The sequence below is a fragment of the Gobio gobio genome (assembly GCF_949357685.1).
Source record: "Gobio gobio genome assembly, chromosome: 19".
Lineage (NCBI taxonomy): Eukaryota > Metazoa > Chordata > Actinopteri > Cypriniformes > Gobionidae > Gobio > Gobio gobio.
In genome coordinates, this window is record NC_137112.1 from 24,769,160 (window position 1) to 24,790,823 (window position 21,664).

The 21,664-nt window shown below is 39.0% G+C and overlaps 1 protein-coding gene across 1 annotated transcript in view; it reads right to left on the reverse strand.

The window, feature by feature from the left end:
• Nucleotides 1–9,286: 9,286 nt before the first annotated feature.
• Nucleotides 9,287–21,664, reverse strand: part of LOC307143620 (uncharacterized protein) — a gene marked incomplete at both ends in the record, with an annotated part of 29,766 nt that continues 17,388 nt past the window's right edge. Inside the window, 7 exons of the mRNA XM_079845347.1 lie at nucleotides 9,287–9,299; nucleotides 9,404–9,624; nucleotides 9,993–10,118; nucleotides 10,277–10,441; nucleotides 10,562–10,718; nucleotides 11,231–11,313; nucleotides 11,399–13,021. Coding sequence (XP_079701473.1) covers nucleotides 9,287–9,299; nucleotides 9,404–9,624; nucleotides 9,993–10,118; nucleotides 10,277–10,441; nucleotides 10,562–10,718; nucleotides 11,231–11,313; nucleotides 11,399–13,021 — 2,388 coding nt within the window. The remainder of the gene's footprint in view (nucleotides 9,300–9,403; nucleotides 9,625–9,992; nucleotides 10,119–10,276; nucleotides 10,442–10,561; nucleotides 10,719–11,230; nucleotides 11,314–11,398; nucleotides 13,022–21,664) is intronic.

Genomic DNA, 21,664 nt, shown 5'->3' on the forward strand with positions numbered 1-21,664 from the left:
GGACGTAGAGGAGTGCTGTAATGCCATGACAACAGCTATTACAGGAATAACCAGTGTTGGGCACGTTACTTTAAAAAAGTAATTAGTTATAGTTACTAGTTACTTCTTACAAATAGTAACTGAGTTAGTAACTGAGTTACATCATTATAAAAGTAACTAATTACCAGGGAAAGTAACTAATGTGTTACTTTTTTTATTTTTTATGTTTAAATATGTCAAATAACTTGGATGCCCCCAATATTAAATATGTTAAATGAATGAATTGGACACTAAATAGAATAAATTATTATTATAAAACATTGTACATTAATGTACACTATTGTAATGTTGCTGTGGGACAATGTGAGAGACACCAATCAAATTCAATATATTATTGTAAATATTATCAGTAGACCTCCTGTAGTGTAAATATTGTGTAAATAGTATCAGTACTTCTTTACTACTCCTCTGGTAGTGGAGCTCACGTTATCACCTGGGTTTTTAGCCACTAATATTGTGGCTGTGATGACGTGAGGCTTCATTAGATTAGAAACAGAATTACTTGCCACCGACGTGGATAGACTATTTCTCCCTGGACCCTGGGCATAAGCTTCACGTTACATTTATGTAATGTTTATATGTTTATAAACATTCTTACCGTTCATCTCAACGAGGGAAAAGTAGCGCTTATACTTCCAGTTTGCGAAAGCTACCTTTGAAGTCGTTGGACTGCCATCGCTGACTGTGCATATGCGTGTGCGTCAAAGGTGTGTGTGTGTGTGTGTGTGTGTGTGTGAACTCAACCTATCAACCTCAACCTTGTCTCCCACCCACCAATCATCATCAGTTTTGTGCACCACCCAACCCAACCCCCAACACGCATGGCTAGCGCGCGCGCACACACACACACACACACACGCGCGCGCGTTGCAGGTCCGACTGACAGAGAGCCTGTTCGGATGAAAACCGCTTCAATGAGCTAAATTATAGTAACGCCGCATTTTTTTCCTCAGTAACGCTAACGGCGTTGTAACGGAAGAAACAGTAATTCGTTTGATTACTCGTTACTGAAAAAAGTAATTCCGTTAGTAACGCCGTTTATCTATAACGCCGTTATTCCCAACACTGGGAATAACACAAAAATTTACAAAGCAAATAAAATCTAGACAAAAAAAATTAACTATACCTTGGATTAATAATGAAATACATAAACTTATGAAAAAGAGAGATTTGGCTTTAAAAATATCATTACGCACAAAACTTAATACTGATTTTTTGAATTACAAAAGTCTAAGAAATAAAGTTGTACTTGAGCTGCGTAAAGCAAAAGCTACATATATACACAACTAATTGATAATGCTAAAGGTAACAGTAATTTATTATGGAAGCATTTAAATAATATGACTAACAAATCTAATAAAAATAAAAGGATTACAGAACTTAGCATTAATGGTAATATCATAACTAGTAGTGCCGCTATGGCAAATGAGTTTAATACATACTTTTTACAATCAGTTGAAGAATTGACACAAGGTTTTCAACCTGTAGAGAGTCAGATCTCTTCTGTGAGAGTTGTTTCAACAGATTGTTTTCGTATTAAAGAGACTCAAGAAATAAAAGTTATTGACATAATTAATAAACTTTCTAATTCAAAATCTAATGACATTTATAATATGAATAGTTGTTTTCTTAAAAAATATAGAGATGTTCTTGTCAAACCATTGACACATCTTGTGAATTTATCTATAAGAACCTGTACATTCCCTAGTGCTTGGAAAAAAGCAGTAATCATCCCAGTATTCAAAACAGGAAGTCAAGATTCTATGTGCAATTATCGTCCTATATCAATTTTACCAGTTATATCTAAAGTTATCGAAAAAGTTGTAGCAGCTCAATTGATTGACTATCTAGAATCCAGACAGCTCCTCCACCCACAGCAGTTTGGATTCAGACCAGGGTACTCAACTGAAATGGCAAACTGCTGTTTAATTGAAAATGTTAAAAAGTCACTACACTGTAAAAAGTGATTCTGAGTTTTAGTCAGGTGGACAAGTAAAATCATGTCCTGTCAACTTGCAGTGTCTCACTACACAATAGGATGAGTTATAACAACCTCAACTTGAAGGTAAATGGAAAACTTAAAATAACGTGTTCATATAACAACAAAATATAGGTTCTTTCAATTTTCTGCCTCATGTGAAAATGTGCATGTGCCAAAAAACGCATTTGAACCAGACGCGCCATGCCATTTTTTGCACGAGAACACAAGATCACGACACGAGTTGCTGATGCGAGAAAAAAAGAGGAAGGAGATCTTATTTGACGACTAAAGATGGATTTTTATAGTATGTCATATTTGACGTTTGATTGGGAATTGAAGATACTGTTTTATTTGAAGTTGTTAACAATTTGTGTCTATTGGAAACAGAAGTTCTTATTAAGAATTAACAGGTTCAGATGCAGAATTTTTTATTGAAAATGTTTGGTCACCATTATGGTGATGAGTGTTTCCTTTTGTTGGGCAGTTTGACTCCTGGCGTTTTAAGTGAGTTTGTGGTTTTTGTAACAGTGTTTAACAAAGCACTAAATTTGTTACAATAAAAAGCTGTAACCAATGATCAGGTGATGGATAACAGCATAAAGTGGAGTAGTTTACTACTTTATTCCTGATTGAAAGTGATTATTTATTAATAATATTTTATATTTACCAACAAAATTTTATGCAGCAGATCAGTCAGTCTAAATTTAAATTCTGATATTTAAATACACAACGTATACAGGATTTTTTTTTTTTTTTTTTTTTTAGACAAAAACACAGACATCAAGAATCAGCATATGAATCTCAACAATGGTGACATGTTTCATGCCACAATGCATGCTGGGAGCCATAATTTTGATACTTTGTTGGCTCCCAGCATGCATTGCGGCATGAAGCATGTCACCATTGTTGAGATTCATATGCTGATTCTTGATGTCTGTGTTTTTATTTCCTGTAATGTATTTTAAATTCAGAATGTCTGATCTGCTGCAACAAAGTTTTGCTGGTAAAATAATATTGTAAAATATTGGTCAGAAATAAGATTATTGATTTATTAGAGTTTATGAGGCTGAAAACTTAATCATCTTGGTTGGTTTCTTTCTTAGCAACAAATTATGTGTTTTCCTAAACACTGTTGCAAAGGCCACACACTTACACAAAGAGGCTAACTGCCCAGCCAAAGGAAACACTCATCACCAAAATGGTAATGATTTTCAATAAAAAATTCAACTTCTGTTTCCAATGGACAACATTTCTTGAATTGGCTCAACTACAAAAGATTTGTTACAGAATAGTTGCATTTCTCCAGAAAACAAATAATGTCAAGTTGACTCAACTAAAAAAATTAAATGCTTATTAATTGATACAGTACGTTGTCCCAATTTACTGCAAGTTATTTCAACAAATACATATAAGTTGAGTTAACTTAACTTCTAATGTTGGCTAAACTTAACTGAGTCAATGCAACAAGATGACTTGACCAAGTCAAGTTGTGTCAACAAATCCTTTTTTACAGTGTAGATAAGGGTATGGTGGTGGGTGCTGTCTTCATTGACCTCAAAAAGGCCTTTGATACGGTCAATCATGGCTTACTTTTATCTAAAATGTTAGGTTTTAATTTTTCTACTGAGGCAGTTACGTGGTTTACTTCTTATCTTCAGTCTAGAGCACATGTTAGAATAGATCAAGATATATCAGCATTTTCAAATATCAAAATCGGTATTCCGCAAGGCTCTATACTTGGACCTTTGCTGTTCAGTCTCTTTATAAATGACTTGCCTATGCACTGCGCAGGGGCCAGCTGTCAACTTTATGCAGATGATGCAGTTTTTTACATCTCTGCTAAGTCGCCTAAACAGGCTGCAGAGGCATTGTGTGTATGTATGTCTCCTATTCAACAGTGGCTTAGTCAAAATCAGTTAGTCTTAAATTTGTCAAAAACAGTTTCTATGTGCTTTTCTATTAGGAAACATGATTTAAAAGAAAATTTTATTATTAATTTACAAAATGGAAAAATTGACTCTGTTACAGATTTTAAATATCTTGGATTGGTTTTAGATTCTCAGCTTAAATTTGATAAACATATAAAGAAAATTTCAAGAACAATACAAAGTAACCTTAATTGTTTTAAATTAATTAGAAATTACATTCCAAACCAGGCAGCACTGTTGTACATGCACGCTATGGTATTTTCTCATATTTCATATTGCGTAACAGCATGGGCACAGGCTGCTCCTACTGTAATTAAAAGTATAGGTTCATTATATAATCGTGCAATCAAAATCATGGACAAAAAACAAATTCGATATCATCACTGTGCTATTCTTAAGAAATATAATTTAATGAGCTTTGATAGATTTATTAATTTTAGTTTTTTTAAATTATTGTATAAATGTATTAATCATCTAACGCCTGAACCGTTGAGTAAATTTGTGGAGAGACTGAACAGCAGTAGAGTTACGAGAAGTAATACATACCATGATTGTAAAATTCCATACTGCAGGACTAGTTTTGGTCAGACAGCTTTTTCTGTTAGAAGCTCTAAGCTCTGGAATTTATTGCCACCTGATATTAAAACTATTCCTGATTTTAAAATGTTTTCTTCCAGACTTAAGACTTGGTTAAAGATAAATCAGAATTGTACTCACTTATAATATTGTGAAGGTATTGTGTATGTTTGGAAGTTATAGAGTATTATTGTTTGAGTTTTATTAATGTATGAATCGGTTTTTAGATACTTTTTTGTATTTATTGTTTTTGATTGATAAAGGCCCTTCTAGGGACAAGTGTTGCAAATTAGCCTTTGGCTATATACACTGTGATACAGACATCAGATTGTTTAGTCAAAATGATCTATGTTGGTGGTATCTGTCCCTATCAAATAAATTATTAAATAAATAAAATAAAAATTTAACACAACACACAAGATCAAATATAAGATGTTGAATCACATGAAGCCTGCATCTCTGTAGACATAACTTTCAATAGAGTAGCCTGTTTATATTAGTTTAATAAATGGATCATTTGCTATATAGATTTCAGCTGGTTTGATGTTTAAATATGTGTATTTGTAAAATATTGACTTACTAAATTATACTTTTAGCTTATTAGCAATTTACATGAGGGTTTTAAGCTGGGAAATATAATCCAACGGCACATAACAACTAAAAGCCCATAGACTAGCACTGAAACAACTTAATTTGACATTTTTAACAGTCAATAAGTCTGCAAAAGATGATCGTAAAAAAGGTGAAGGTCTGATTGATTAAGAGTGCAGTATATGAGTTTGCCACAAATACATGTATGTGCAAAAATACACTGTATACAGTATGCATGTACAATTGATGAATTTTGCATTTACTGAACTGAATCAACAATGAACTGACTTGAGCTGTAATGACACTATTGGTTGTTAGAGCTGCTTTACAGCATAATTTGAATGTGTACTATTGTGAAGCTGCAAATTGGGAGCTCGTCCAGGATAAATTATGGTTTGGAGTTTTATTTGTTGTTTTTCAAGATTTTTTTTTTTTTTAGATTGATTGGAGTGTGGAAAAGGTTCACAGACTCTGGTGAGTGGTCCAGCTGGGTTAAGTTAATCTTTCCAACGGAGTTGCTGGTTGCTGATACAAAATATCCATAGCAGTAATGTGTTAATATGATCTAATTTTGAAGAATATTACAGAATATAAAAATGCAGTAGCCTAACCAGCAATATTTGCCTATAACTTCTCCATTGTTGTTCTGTCGTTGTAGAAGTAGGATGAATGGTTGGTGCAGTAGCCTATTTGTCCCGCCCCTCCTCGACTGTGATTGGATGGGTATAATTGACCGTTAGGAGCGCTGCATATTACCCAAAGTTGAACCGTTAAAAAAAGAAAAGAAAAGAAAAGAAAAGAAAAGAAAAAAGACCAGGCAAATCACCTCGGATTATGTATATAGCTACACAGTGACATCAGTTTGCCTAAATTAAAACACAGAAAGTTTAAACACGTGGTAGGGAGCAGGTGTAAGTTTCTTTCGTAGCTACCAACAAAAATTTTGAAAATACGAACATTTTCGTGAATCCGAAAATGTTGGTCAGAATGGCTTTACGAACGATTACAAATTCGTTCTGCTCGTGTTTCTTGAATTAGGGCCATTGTGTGTAGCCTAATTAATCGGTAAATGGGTGTGCCATTAACAGAAAATGCAGTTTCCCAAATGAAACACAAAAGTAGTTTTGAGCGATGTGTCTAATGTGAACTTGTTTAGAGTTTGTTTTACAATTGCAAACTGAGTAGGCCTATTTGTAATATAATATGTCTAGTGTTTTGGTTGTTTCAGGTTATGGATATCTGAGTTCTGGAGTCGAAAGGCCAACTTCATATTAAACCCTACGGATTAAGAATGGGATGTTCATGTGCATAAAGGCAGACGTCCCAAAACTTTTGGCCACAAAGTGTTAATGGTTTCACTGAGTGGGCCTCAAGCACTTTTAGGGAGTAAGCAATTAAAAAAAAAAACTGTAATAATTCCTTGGATTATACACTCTAAAAAAAAAGGCTCGTAATCATATGGGAACCTTTTTAGTGCTATATAGCACCAATTTTGGTGCTTCAGTGGTTCTTCAGCGGTTCTTCAGAGGTGCTATATAGCACCTTAGTCAAAGAACCGGTGAAGAACCTCTGAAGAACCGCTGAAGAACCGCTGAAGAACCACTGAAGCACCACTGAAGCACCAAAATTGGTGCTATATAGCACTAAAAAAGGTTCCCCTATGATTACGAGCCAAGAACCATTTTTGGTGCAATATAGAACCTTTTTTTTTTAGAGTGTACACTGAAAAAAAAATTAAAATGTAGCCTATTTACTTTTTCTTTTGCATGCATATTTTTGAAATAAATATCATATATGGAATTTAACTAACAATTAACTAAGTTAAGTAAAGTTAATAATAAAAATAAGTACATTTAATTTGGCCAATCAATACTAAATAATCAAATAGATATTGACACCACATAATAGACATAGCACCTGAACACAGAGACCTTGGTACAAAACAAATGGTGACGGTAACATTCGATGGATCGTTTTTGAGTAGAAAATTAACTCCAAATGTTGGCAAGTTACTAAATAACAACAAAACAGTGTACAGCTGGAAAAATCAACCTAATTATTTAAGCCCTAGTGCATGATGGGAGCACCAGTATCAGAAAAGTTGAGTAGTTTTACTTAATTTTATAACGTTTATATTTACGCTTTAATTTCTACAAGCTTGAGTTGAGTACTAATATAGCATATACTTAGATTTTTTTATTCCTGCCTGAACTAACTTTTTCATGTAGAAATTACATTTGTTTTCTCTGTAGTCACCACTGAATCATTTTTATTAATAGGCCCAATGGATTCATAAATCTCTTTTAAAAAATGTGGAAGAACTACACCTGTAGGACAGCTGGAGGGTTTCATCTGATCAATAACATATTTTTAAAAAGAAAGAGACACAGGCTCAAACTGGTTAAAAACAGAGCAGGTGGCCAAAATGAGGTCCTCAAAAGGAAGTAAGATGTGTGTGTGTTTTTACCTTGTCCACAAAATAAAAAATAAAAAAAAAATGTCAATTTTGTATTAAGATTTAAGAAAGTATTTAGTATTATGCTTTCATAAATAAGAAGAACATCACTTTGGTTAGTATTAAGATTTAAGAAATTATTAGTCATCCATATGTTAACATCCTGCAAACACGAATAATTAAATAACCAACAACTTTCCATTGTTCTTTATTGTGGAAAAAGGTTCTTTAGAGTATTCAAATGTTCCTTACACTAAGATAAATGGTTCTTTTGTATTAGAAATGTTCACTGAAAGGTTCTTTGGTGAACCCAATTCTATGGCATCACTGGGAAAACTCTATTTTGGAACCTTTGAGCCTGTATGTCTGTTTGCAGCTGAGAGATAATATGATGAAAATGCTTTACAAGAATATCAAACTCACTCGAATCAGCTTGAGTTTGGTGCGATTTGTGGTGTGATTCTTCTGTCATCAAATACTGGTGTGCCTAAAACTGCTACAAGCTGACAGTCAGTCTGACTAAAGCAATCTACTCATCTACTTATGAATTGTGATTATGCTTATATTACAATAGGGTGAGTAGAGTGTCTATATAGCAATTGTCAAAGATAATATAGTGGTGTGCAGCCTGAAAACATTTAGAGAACAACAGATGTAAAGATACTTAAAGATGCATAGTAAAATTTCAGTTGTTTCCACACTCTAAAAAAAAGGTTCTATATGGCACCAAAAATGGTTCTTGGCTCGTAATCATAGGGGAACCTTTTTTGGTGCTTCAGTGGTTCTTCAGAGGTGCTATATAGCACCGTAGTCAAAGAACCGGTGAAGAACCTCTGAAGAACCGCTGAAGAACCACTGAAGCACCAAAATTGGTGCTATATAGCACTAAAAAAGGTTCCCCTATGATTACGAGTCAAGAACCATTTTTGGTGCCATATAGAACCTTTTTTTTTTAGAGTGCACTATGCGTGAGCTTCCGTTTCGGTTTCCAAATATAATTTGCCAGCATTCAATTAACACATGAAACTGTTTGCACATGATCTCTAAATATAAAAATCCAGAAATGTGTAACAAAGATTGTGTGTGTTTCCTTTTATGTTGTGATGTACACAAAAATAAAGAAACCAAAATATTGAGACTGAACTTTAATAAGGAATGCACACCATACATTTTCCAGTCAGCAGCCCCATAATGGTCTTATACAGTGAATGGTAAGAAAGGCATTACAGAGTGGTTATACTTAAAACTGCACTTTAACGAGTTTGTTTGGCCATATAATCTTAAGATATTAGGTTAAACTTATTTGGCTTGCTGTCCACTGATGAGGAGCAGCTTCAACTCGAGCTCTGATATACCCCCCACAGTGATTAAATATAGGATATGATTATGTCTATGTAGGCCAAGGTACCCAAGATAAAGGTGGAGTTTGGGGAGGTGGTGGGATGCTGGAACAGCGGAGACCGAGGAGAGGTTAGCAGCTGCTTATACTCTGGTGGTTGGCTGTTGATTGGAAGATTAGATGGGCTCGCTCCTCCTGAAATTGCATTTAGGAACTTCACTTAACTAGGACCCTCCACTGCATTCATTGTTACACAGCCCACCTGCAGGGTAGAATAACATAAATGTATTGTATAACCCCCCCCCCCCCACACACACACACACACACACACACACACACGCACTGGAAGAGAGAGAGAGAGGGGGGTTGTAATTACCTTATTTTTCCAACCTAGAAAAGACAGATGGAAAGATAGTTGTAAAACCAGGAAAAGATTATGAAATATAAAACCGATTATCTGTCACATTTATTTTAAAATAAAAAGATGAACTTACTGAATGCCCTGATTTTCCAGGAGGCACCTGTAAGTGGCGATCTCCTGCTCAAGACGACTCTTGATGTCCAGTAGCACATCATAGTCTCTGCCATGCTGCTCAGTGCCAGAGAGCACCTGACAAAGCTCTGCCTCGTATGTGTTGATACGTTTCTGGAAGCCTGCTAGCATATCGCTGTACATAGCCTCTGTTTCCAACAGTGAGCACCCCAGTGCTCCTTTCTGTGTAGGTGAAAAGGGGCAGAAAGAAAAAAGACAGATTTACATTTGTCCAAAGACAGTTAACTAGGCATTGAATAGAACAAAGCAAAGACAAGTTTACCTAAGATAACTAATCTAAATAACAAGGCTAAAAACCTTTGGCATACAATTGTAAAGAATAGATACAGCTTCACTGTCCACTTTGCATCAATTTAGTTTTGGAAGTCATGGATTAACACGCAAAAAAAATATTTCTAGTTATCACTTAACATTTAACATTAGTTAAGCCTTTTTCGTCCCTCAGATGATGTACCAAAACTCTCTTTCCACTGCCTCTCACAGCCCTTATATATTTCTTTCTATCACATTCTGTATTTCCTCTGTCTCACCATGCTGATTTGAGACTGTAGCTCGATCTCCAGGCTCTGCAAAGTACGTCGCAAATCTGAGATCTGTGACCTAGAGGTTTCTTGGCACTCTGTGTGGGTGGCAGCATCTTTACACAGATCTGCCATCTTAAAGAGAGTCACAAACACACACATATCATGTGAGCTATTTAACGCATCAGTCACTGAACTATATTGTTTCACTGTAATGCAATTTGAAATCAAAAGTCTGCCACTACATATGATGGCTGATTAGTGTTCACATGTAGAGGAATTAGAAGTCTCACCTTCTCTTTGAACCAGCACTCCTGTTCTCTGCAGTGTTTGTCTATGATGGTCTCATAATAACAACGGATTTCATCCAAAGCTTTTTCCAGGTCTTGCTGAGGAGCAGCATCCACTTCCACACACACTTTTGCGTTTGTCAACTGACACATTATTGCAGCCACATCCTATAACCACATATAGCTCAAGCATTAGTTGGGAATTTAAGTTATTTCTTCCAGTTATCTTCATTTAAAAATATACATCATTACAAAAGTCTTGTGCTACACAGGCAAACTGCTACAAACCTCCTGATGAATTTTCTTCAAATATACCAGCTCCTCCTGCAGAGCACAGATCTGCAGCTCCAAGTCGGCCTTTGCCAGGCATGTCTTATCAAGTATGCGACGCAGGTTATCGATGTCAGCCTTCACACACTGCCTTATCGATGACTCATTCTCATACCTGATTGGTGGAAAGGTCGGAGGGGAATTAAATTATCATGTCTAAACACAAAAATGATCTATGTATAAAGAAAAAGCTATATAGTATTGCATAAATACTGTCAAATCTATAAGATTAGGGTGTAAGCTATTTTTTATAGTTTCCACTATGACTGCATATATATTGTATTTATGGCTGGATTACATCTGTTCAAATGCACATTTGCATATGAAAGAATGTACGTACATTTGCTTGCATACATTTGAATTTATATATGTGCCACCCTGAGATTGTGCTTCATTTTAAAGGACTAATTTTCCATTGTATTTTATTTTTTATTTGTCTTTTAAAAAGTAATATCCCTTACTGTTTACTTGCTTGCGTGAAAAAGGAACACAAATTAGAGCTTACTATTAACAGATCTTTTTTTTTGGTTAGTTAACCCAAATTAATGAATACATTTATAAATATCTGTCAGTTTTCCAGAATGTTTTGAATGTTCTCCAAAAGAACTTGATGTTAAAATGCCTTACTTTATCCTGAAGTCATCAGCAGCCAATTTAGAGTTGTCAATACGCAGGAGGATTTTGCCATTGTTGATGGTAGCATCTTTAATCTATAATGAAGAGCATTGACATAGGAAACTATCGATGTAGCTCATTTATAACTTATAACATCAGATTTCCACTCTTAAGTTGTACCTTTTCCTGAAGGCAATCGATGGTGTTCAAGTAGCAACTGTAGTCCCTCTGGCAGACCGGCCCCTTCTTCTCATAGTACTCCCGGATCTGCCTCTCCAAAGTGGCATTGGCAGCCTCCAGAAAGTTTACCTTATCTAGGTAGGATGCCAGACGGTCATTCAGGTTTTGCATGGTGGCCTTCTCCGTCTTCTGGATGTAGTCATAATCCCTTCCATAGCACCCTCCAGCCATGATTTTTGCACCAAATCTTTCACCATGTCCTCCGTTGTACAGTCCACTATGACATTTGTATGCTCCATCAATTCTGTATTGTGGACATGGGGAGCAAGTATTCGAACCAAAAGAGCAGGAAGAGATGCGTGTCCTTCCTCCAAAACCACATCCATACACACTGTAGGCTTTGGGTGCGACAGTACCACAATGACGAGGAATGATTATGGACGTTGAAGTCATGGAACAGGTCTTGGAGAAGGTGCTGGAGGAGGACTTGGGGTTGGTGTCATAGCAGGTCATGGAGCAGGTCTCAGGGCAGGTGAAGGAGCAGGACTTGAGGCAGGTGTCGGAGCAGGTCTCAGAGCAAGTCTTCAGACAGGTCTCAGGGCACGGTTTGGGGAAGGTGAAGGAGCAGGACTTGGGGCAGATGTCGGAGTTGGTCTCAGAGCAAGTCTTCAGACAGGTGTCGGGGCAGGTCTTGGGGAAGGTGAAGGAGCAGGACTTAGGGCAGGTGTCGGAGCTGGTCTCAGAGCAAGTCTTCAGACAGGCCTCAGGACAGGTCTTGGGGAAGGTGAAGGAGCATGGCTTGGGGCAGGTGTCGGAGCTGGTCTCAGAGCAAGTCTTCAGACAGGTCTCAGGACAGGTCTTGGGGAAGGTGAAGGAGCAGGGCTTGGGGCAAGTGTCAGAGCTGATCTCAGAGCAAGTCTTCAGACAGGTCTCAGGGCAGGTCTGGGGGAAGGTGAAGGAGCAGGGCTTGGGGCAGGTGTCGGAGCTGGTCTCAGAGCAAGTCTTCAGACAGGTCTCAGGACAGGTCTTGGGGAAGGTGAAGGAGCAGGGCTTGGAGCAGGTGTTGGAGCTGGTCTCAGAGCAAGTCTTCAGACAGGTCTCAGGACAGGTCTTGGGGAAGGTGAAGGAGCATGGCTTGGGGCAGGTGTCGGAGCTGGTCTCAGAACAAGTCTTCAGACAGGTCTCGGGGCTGGTCTTGGGGAAGGTGAAGGAGCAGGGCTTGGAGCAGATCTCGGAGCAGGTCTCTGGGCAGATAATGGAGCAGGTCTCAGGGAAGGTCTTCAGACAAGTCTCTGGGCAGGTCTTGGGGAAGGTGAAGGAGGTCTCTGGGCAGCTTATGGAGCAGGTCTCAGAGCAAGTCTTCAGACAGGTCTCTGGGCAGGTCTTGGGGAAGGTGAAGGAGCAGGGCTTGGAGCAGATCTCGGAGCAGGTCTCTGGGCAACTAATGGAGCAGGTCTCAGGGCAAGTCTTGGGGAAGGTGAAGGAGCAAGGCTTGGAGCAGATCTCGGAGCAGGTCTCAGGGCAGGTCTCAGGGCAGGTCTTCAGACAGGTGTCAGGGCAAGTGATGGAGCAGGTCTTCAGACAAGTCTCGGGGCAGATTTTCGAGCATGACATGGTGGATAACTGCAGAGATGGGATGAACGCACAAGGAACACAGTCTTTGGAGTTGTCCTGAAGTAGATGGTACCTTTGAACCAAGCTCTGTCCTGTTATATAGTTGAGCTTGGGGGCGGGTTCTACACTTTGCTGATGGGTGTGGGTGCGTGTGTGTGTGTGTGTGTGTGTGTGTGTGTGTGCCAGATCCTGCATCCAGCACCTGTAGTATTGGTATTTTAAGACCAGATTTGTGTTTCCACCCTAATGAGGAAACTGCAAAGGAATTGATGTGTGTGTGTGTGTGTGTGTGTGTGTGTGTGTGTGTGTGTGTGTGTGTGTGTGTGTGTGTGTGTGTGTGTGTGTGTGTGTGTGTGTGTGTGTGTGTGTGTGTTCTTGATAAAAGATGGTGCCCCACATGGACAAAGCAGACAATTATGAGTAAGTTTAAAAATTCATACTCTATGACGACAGAACAAATAGCAGAGAGTTAGTTTTGGGTGGAGTTTCATTTATACACATGACTCAAAGGTCACTGAACAGACTAATGCATTTACAACAAAGACATGCTTAAGCACAACAAAGCTTAATCATCATGGTAAGGTCAGAGAGGCCAATTAAAATAATTTAAAGATAAAACGAGAAGTTAATTTTGAAATTACTTTCATTGTTTTTACACATTTCATGTGGTCTTAACAGAAAAAAAGGCTTAAGTTTGTGATTTCACCAAGGATATTCAAACCTGCTCCAACTAAAAAGTCTTTCAAGCTTCTTGAGGCTTCATTTCAATACAAGAAATCAGTTTAATATTTAAAGGTTTAATATGGAGGCTTATGTGAAACTACTCAGCTGATTATAAGATGTTTGTCAGCTAATTTTATACTTATTAAAAACATCAAGCAAGAGTGATTCAGGTAATTGACAAGTTAAATATGTTTTAGTAATATCACATATGATTTCATACACACACACACACACACACACACACACACACACACACACACACACACACACACACACACACACACGCACGCACGCGCGCGTCTGGTTCACTTTGTTTGTGGGGACTCTCCATAGACGTAATGGTTTAAACTATATTCTATCCCCTAACCCTAAAAATACCCTAAACCAAAAACACAGATTTATAAACATGATTCTATTAAATATGTATTAATAGATGTAAATAAAGAATAAGCCCATTTTCAACAATGAAACCTACATAGAACTTTGTAATCTCAGTGTTACACAAAACTCTCTTTTATTCATAGATTTCGGGAAACTTGCTGAATATTAACATACTGAATGAACGTTTAATAATTTTTTTTTTTACTTTTTAGAAAAGTAGAACTGTTAGACAAAAATAACTGTTTGCATGTTCAAATTGAGGGATCCCTGTTGCAGTAGGCAATTTCATAATCTTTTTTGGATTTATTTGCTTCCAGCATAGTTTTCTTCCAGTCCGATGTGTTAAGACTTGGATACCCGGAAAGAACCAGACAAGAAAAATACCTTGAAGATGGGTGTAAATGTGTGATCGTGCAGCCTGACAAATCAAGTAATTACCTACTTAATGAGTAATTAAACCATTTAGTTATTTTAGAGAAGCTAGGGCATACAAAGCAACGGAGTGTCTATAAGTACTATTTTTGACTTAATAGAATAGAAGCATGAGGAATTTTATGTGCAATACATTTTTTAAGATGTGCGTGAGAGTAAAATGGGATTAGGAGATAGACTCACCTGTTAGTGGTGATGCATGTATATTGTGATCACATACCATAAAAATACATGACAAAGGCAAATACATTTCTGTTGAATCTGTCACTGTGTCATCGGTGAAGGAAAACAATTTTGTTTTAATCTTATTGTGAATATATTGATATTTAGTAATTCTCTGGCCTAGGTGTTCCCAGTCTTGTTCCCCTTTCTCCTCTCCTATATTGCATTTGTCCTATTAAAATAAAGGTTTTATATATATATATATATATATATATATATATATATATATATATATATATGTATATATATATATATATATATATATATATATATATATATATATATATATATATATTTTTTTTTTTTTTTTTTTTTTTTCGTTAGCTTCTGTTTTTTTTATTTTATTTTATTTTGTGATTGTGAAGCACTTTGGGCAACTTGTGTTGTGGTAAACTGTGCTATATAAATAAATAAATACATACAATTATATCAATTTATTGAGATTTTTTGTAAGCTTGTATATAGTGTGGCTAATCTTTTTGTTTTGTTTTTTGTTTTTCAAAACTGGACTTTTTTTTATTTAAATTATGCTTGTTTGAAAAGTTAGTTTCAAAATAGCTTCAGCCACGCCTATCACCTTTATGCCAATAAAATGAGGCAAATATTGTCTCATTAAGACTAAATAAAAGGGTACACTTCATAATATTTAAATTTCACTCAGATGAAATTATTTCACAAAAGATCCACCCACTTGAACATTTTTGGCATCGCCTTTGGTACACACACTGTAAAAAGTGAACATTTGCAGTTGTGCTTTAAAGGGTTAGTTCACCCAAAAATGAAAATTATGTCATTAATTACTTATCCTCATGTCGTTCGACACCCGTAAGACCTCCGTTCATCTTCGGAACACAAATTAAGATATTTTAGTTGAAATCCGATCGCTCAGAAAGGCCTCCATTGGCACAATGCACGGTTCACTCTCAAGACCCATAAAAGGTACACTGTTAGAAATTTCTTGTAATTTTACAGGAAATTCCTGGCTAATAGTTGCCGTAAATTGACTGTAAACAGTATACAGGACTGTTATTGTAAAATGACTACAACAAGGTACTGTATTTAATACAACACAATCATGTAAATTTACTGGTACTTTCCAGGAATTTCCTGTATTTTCACAGGATTAAATACTGTAAATATTACGGTAAAATGTTATATTTATGGCAACTCAGTAGCCAGGAATTTCCTGTAATTTTAAGGATTTCCTGTAATTTCACAGGAGACAATATTGTAAATATTACAATTAAATGTTGTAACTTGGATAAATGTCCTCTTTCAAACTTCTGCAAAGAAAAACAAAACACTTAGTATTTTTTTATTTTTTTATTTTCTCTTAAAATTGAAGAGAAAACAGAGTGCACAATGCACAAACAATCAATCACTCATTTATTTACAACAACAATCTTTAACATGTAAAATCACTGTCCCTGTACCCTGTACATTGCAATACAAAAAGAGATGCTTTCCATCTGTTATTGCTATACATGAGTAATATAACAAAAGAGAAATATTCAGCAATTTCAAACACATCAATCCAATATTGTGATTAAGTTTATTGACATGTCTCCTAATGTCCTGTAGTGTCCCCTGCCCACTAATGTCCCTTACCCACCAAGTCCCAAACACACACACTTATCAGGTCACATTTAAGACTGATATCAGGGTATCTGCAGGTTTCACCAAGTCAAATTTAAGACTTTTTAAGACCTTTTCAAGACCATTATGAATTAAATTTAAGATATATCATGCAATAAAAAATAAAAAAAAACTTACAAAAGGAAATGCAGAATCACAACATTACTTGCAAAGCAAATTATTAAAATTGAACAAAGTATTAGTAAACTTGCACTTCCTCATGGCTCAATCCCACCAGGATTAATATACAAACACACCACCGGTCAAAAATTTGAGAACGGTCAGATTTTTTAATGTTTTTACAGAAGTCTCTTCTGCTCACCAAGGCTGCATTTATTAAAAATACAAAAAGCTGTAATATTGTGACAGTTCTGTTGTGACTGTTCTCTATGTGAATATATAGTAAAGTGTAATGTATTCCTGTGATCAAAGCTGAATTTATCATCATTACTCCAGTCTTCAGTGTCACATAACCCATCACTACTCATTCTCATATGATGATCTGATGATCAAGAAACATTTATGATTATTATCAGTGTTGAAATTTTTTTTTTTTTAGGATTCTTTGATGGATAGAAAGTTCTAAAGAACAGCATTTATCTGAAATAGAAATTAAAAAAAATGATTTCTGAAGGATTATGTGACTCTAAAGTCGGGAGTAATGATGAGCCATGGTGCACAATGACCAGCTCTAGAAGAAATTGTTGAATAAAGTAATTTTTTTTGTTTTATTGCGCACAAAAAGTATTCTCGTGGCTTAATAACATTAAGTTTAAACCACTGGAGTCACATGGACTATTTTAAAGATGTCTTTATTATCTTTCTGGCCCTTGAAAGTGTTCATTAAACTGCTGTCTATGCAGGGGTCAGAGAGCTCTCGGATTTCATCAGAAATATCTTCATTTGTGTTCTGAAGATGAACGGTCTGACAGGTTTGGAACGATATGAAAAAATGAATGACAGGATTTACATTTTTGGGTGAACTAACCCTTTAACAACTTAACATTTAGAATTACATTGGCTTTTGCATTGTTTTTCTTCATTATATGTCATTGTATGTATGCATCTACAGTATATTGTATGTCGCTTTGGACAAAAGGATTTCTTCCTAGTGTCTGTCCATTTCTAATTTGCATAACAGAGCTGATGGAAACGCTCTCCAATTAGAATGTTTTTTTTTGTGTGCCAAATTTGTATGAATGCACTTAATGAGCAAATGAGTTGGATGGAAACCTGTCTATTGACATCAATGCATAGAGTATATCATTGAGCCTAATAATGGACAAAAAGGTGATTAATGGGACTTTCCATATGAGAATGATGGATCTATTTTCTTTATTAGTGTGTAAACAGTTTAAACATACCTTTGGACAAATTCAAGAGTGCTTGAGTCCTCTTTAGGATACTGCAAGTTAATGTCGTTCCATGGAGATCATTGTCCGCATAGTGTCTCTCCTGAAATGCATTACAATATGATAACTAAAAGAGAACTAGAAAGCTGCACGACATAAACACACACAAGTGGCGATGTTGGCATGATGAGCAAAACAGTTACCCGATTTAAATTTGGCTGCTACTCCCTTCAAAGTAGTCTCCTTGTGCAGCGATATACAGTTCTCAGTGCTCCTGGCTCGGTTGGAACGCTCCCTGGAAGCCTCGGTGCTATCCAGCACCGTCTGAGACGTGTTTTAGATCTCCTCTACTGTGTCAAAATGGTGACAGTTTTCATTTTTGAAAACTTGCGTGTTTTCCACACGCTGTGAGCGTGTGTGTTGTTATGTTGGAGCATGCTGTATACGCTTTGATAATCTTAAATAATGCATGTTCCAGAGAGCGTTTAAACTGAGGCAGAAGCACTGGGAGCTGTGCATCACTGGACAACAAGACTACTTCAAATGGGATAGTGGCAAAAGTTAAATCAGGCATATTTTAGCTTTTTATAGTTACAGTCTCAAGTCTTTGATTTTACCTCATAATTATTTTTCACATCTACAACGGCCATGTGCCAGAATTCCAGCACAGTGCTATTAAACAAAAAAGGGAAGAATATACCTTGCACAATTAAGCAAGGTGTACTGGGCAGTGTCTCTCTCTGGATATCAGCAGCTGTGGCATTGGGCTACGGAATAAAAATGTAAACATTACAAAAGGTAAATTACACAGCAAATTCCAATTACTATTATTTTAATATTCCTTACAGTATGCCAGGCAGCCATATATAATTTGAGACAAAGAAAATGGTCCACTCAACACAGAAGAAAAAATGGCTAATATTTTTAATATACTGTATGCATGCTACACCATCTAAAACAGTAAAAGGATGTTAGCCAGTCAACTCCCTATAGCGGTTCAGACTGTCTATGGAATATTAGAATAATTGTGAATAGATAGTCTGTGTGAAGACTATATTATCAACACAATGGTATTGCACAAACAATTTACAAAATAACTGTTGGAAGAGAGAACGAGCCAGAGTAAGTGTGTGTGTGTATTTGCAAGTTATACTCACATCAGCCTTAATAATGCAGATGGTCTTGCTGCCATTCTTTACTTAATAGACATCCAAGACTTCACCCACACCTGTTGTCAATTACAAGACAGCAAAACAGAAGTCATAATAACGTTACAATAGCCTGTCCGGTAATCAATGCAATAATAACCTGAGCTAAGGAAGCTGACCGGGCTAATGCTTATTTTTGCAGTCTAACGTTAGTTCCCATTCAGTCGGTCACGTTCGATGTACATCGGACGTACCGACGAATTGGGATCACTTCTGGGAGCCCCTATCAGCTTCGAGCTATCTGGAACCGGCCAATGAACAATTGGCGTGCGCGATTTGCATCTCGCGCTCCGCCCCGCGGGTATAAACAGGAAGCGAGAGCGAATGCACGCTGTCATTCACTTCGGAGCCAAACAGCAGATAAAGAGGACTCTGAGATTACTGAGCATATCGCTGCTATCAGCAAGACTTTCGTTAAAGGACCGGAGAATCCAGGAGACGCGTGTTGGAGGAACGGCACACTTCAGCGGGATCCGCGCTGACTCATCGGCTGCCTCTGCAAGCAGAGAAAAACTGCTGTTTTCACAGCAACAGCACTGTTGGTCTGGTTGGGCGTTTTTCTTGCTGAGTACAGGCACGGGCTGCACACAATCACGTGCGCTGTCGCATTTCCCCCTGAGTGCTTCAGCACAGAGCGTTTCCTCACAAAAAGAGCTTCACGGGTGATGCTGCGTCTTTTTCAAGATGTCATACCACCCGTGCGTTTCTGGATGCGGTCGTTCCCTGTCGCCTGCTGACGGTCACAATCGCTGTCTCACGTGTTTGGGCAAACAGCACGCTGAGGCGGCGTTTGTGGATAGTTCATGTTCCCACTGCGGGAACATGACTATCTCGGAGCTAAGATCGAGACTCTCCTACCTCCGGGCTGGGGGAGTCCCCTTACCCATCCCACAATCTAATTCTACCCCTAACCCGGGTAGACCTACTTCTTTGGATGGCCAGGGTGATCTGAGGATTACGTTTAGGGCAAACCCGCCGAGCGAACCTCCGCAGGCCCCTAATCCCTCAGCTCCGCAGCCGGTAGAGCCTCCAAGAGAACCCGCTGGACCCTCCCACGGGAGACCAGTGGTGACTTTTGGAGCTCCAGCGGACGAACAGATGTCGATCGCTGCATCGGAGGGGGAGTTTCAGTCCTCGGAGGATGAAGGGTCAGTTGTACTGCCTCCCTCTGGGAGAGTGGCAACGGCTGCCCCGGACCCCGAGATGGCTGCTATGCTTGCCCGGGCCGCCGAAAGGGTTGGGCTCGTGTGGAACCCTCCACCGTGTCCCGAACCCTCTAGGTTGGACGATTGGTTCCTCGGGGCGGGTCGCGCTGGTTCTCAGCGTCCCGCCCGGACACCTTTCTTCCCGGAGGTGCATGAGGAGCTCACGAGGTCGTGGACGGCACCTTTTTCTGCCAGAAACCGGTGGAGTGACTCCTCCCCCCTCACTACCCTCTACGGCGGACCAGCCAAGGGTTACGTGGGGATCCCGCCAGTGGAGCGCGCCGTCGTGATGCAACTGTGTCCGGCGACCGCCTCTAGCTGGCGCGGTGACCCACGTCTCCCGTCTCGAGCCTGTAAGTTCTCTTCCGGTCTGACTGGAAAGGCTTACAAGCCTTACAAGCCTCCAAAGGCAGGACAGCGGTACCACTGAAACATTTTCAGAGGCTCCTGGGGCATATGGCATCCGCAGCCGCAGTAACGCCGCTCGGATTGCTTCATATGAGACCGCTTCAACGCTGGCTACACGATTGAGTCCCGAGATGGGCGTGGCACAGCGGTTCCCTCCGTGTACAAGTGACTCCGAAGTGCCGCCAAACCTTCGGCCCGTGGTCGGACCCTTTGTTTCTACGGGCGGGAGTTCCCCTAGAACAAGTGTCCAGGTACTCCGTTGTCTCCACGGATGCCTCATCCACGGGTTGGGGTGCCACGTACAAGGGGCTTGCAGTTTCGGGTCTGTGGACGGGGCCTCAACTGCAATGGCATATCAATTGCCTCGAGTTGTTAGCAGTTCGTCTTGCACTCAGCCGCTTCAAAGTGCCGCTCAGAGGCAAGCACGTTCTGGTCCGGACGGACAACACTGCGGCCGTAGCGTACATCAACAAACAGGGTGGTCTACGCTCCCGTTGCATGTCGCAACTCGCCCGCCATCTCCTCTTATGGAGTCAGAAGCATCTGAGGTCGCTTCGTGCTGTTCATATTCCGGGCCTGCTCAATCGTGCGGCCGACGAGCTGTCACGTCAGCAGGTGCTTCCGGGAGAATGGCGACTCCATCCCCAGGCGGTCCAGCTAATCTGGAGTCGTTTCGGGGCCGCACAGGTAGACCTGTTTGCCTCCCCAGAGACGACCCACTGTCAGTGGTTTTATTCCTTGACCGGGTCGGATGCCCTGGCCCACAGCTGGCCCCGGGAAGAACGCAAGTATGCCTTTCCCCCAGTGAGCCTTCTTGCGCAGACACTGTGCAAAGTCAGGGAGGACGAGGAGCAGGTCCTGTTGGTCGCTCCGTATTGGCCCAACCGGACTTGGTTCCCGGAACTAGTGCTCCTTGCGACAGCACCTCCCTGGCCCATTCCTCTGAGGCAGGACCTCCTGACTCAGAGACGGGGCACCCTATGGCACCCGCGTCCAGACCTCTGGAAACTCCATGTCTGGTCCCTGGACGGGACGTGGAGGTTCTAGGTGACCTACCGCAAGCGGTAGTTGACACCATTACTTCCG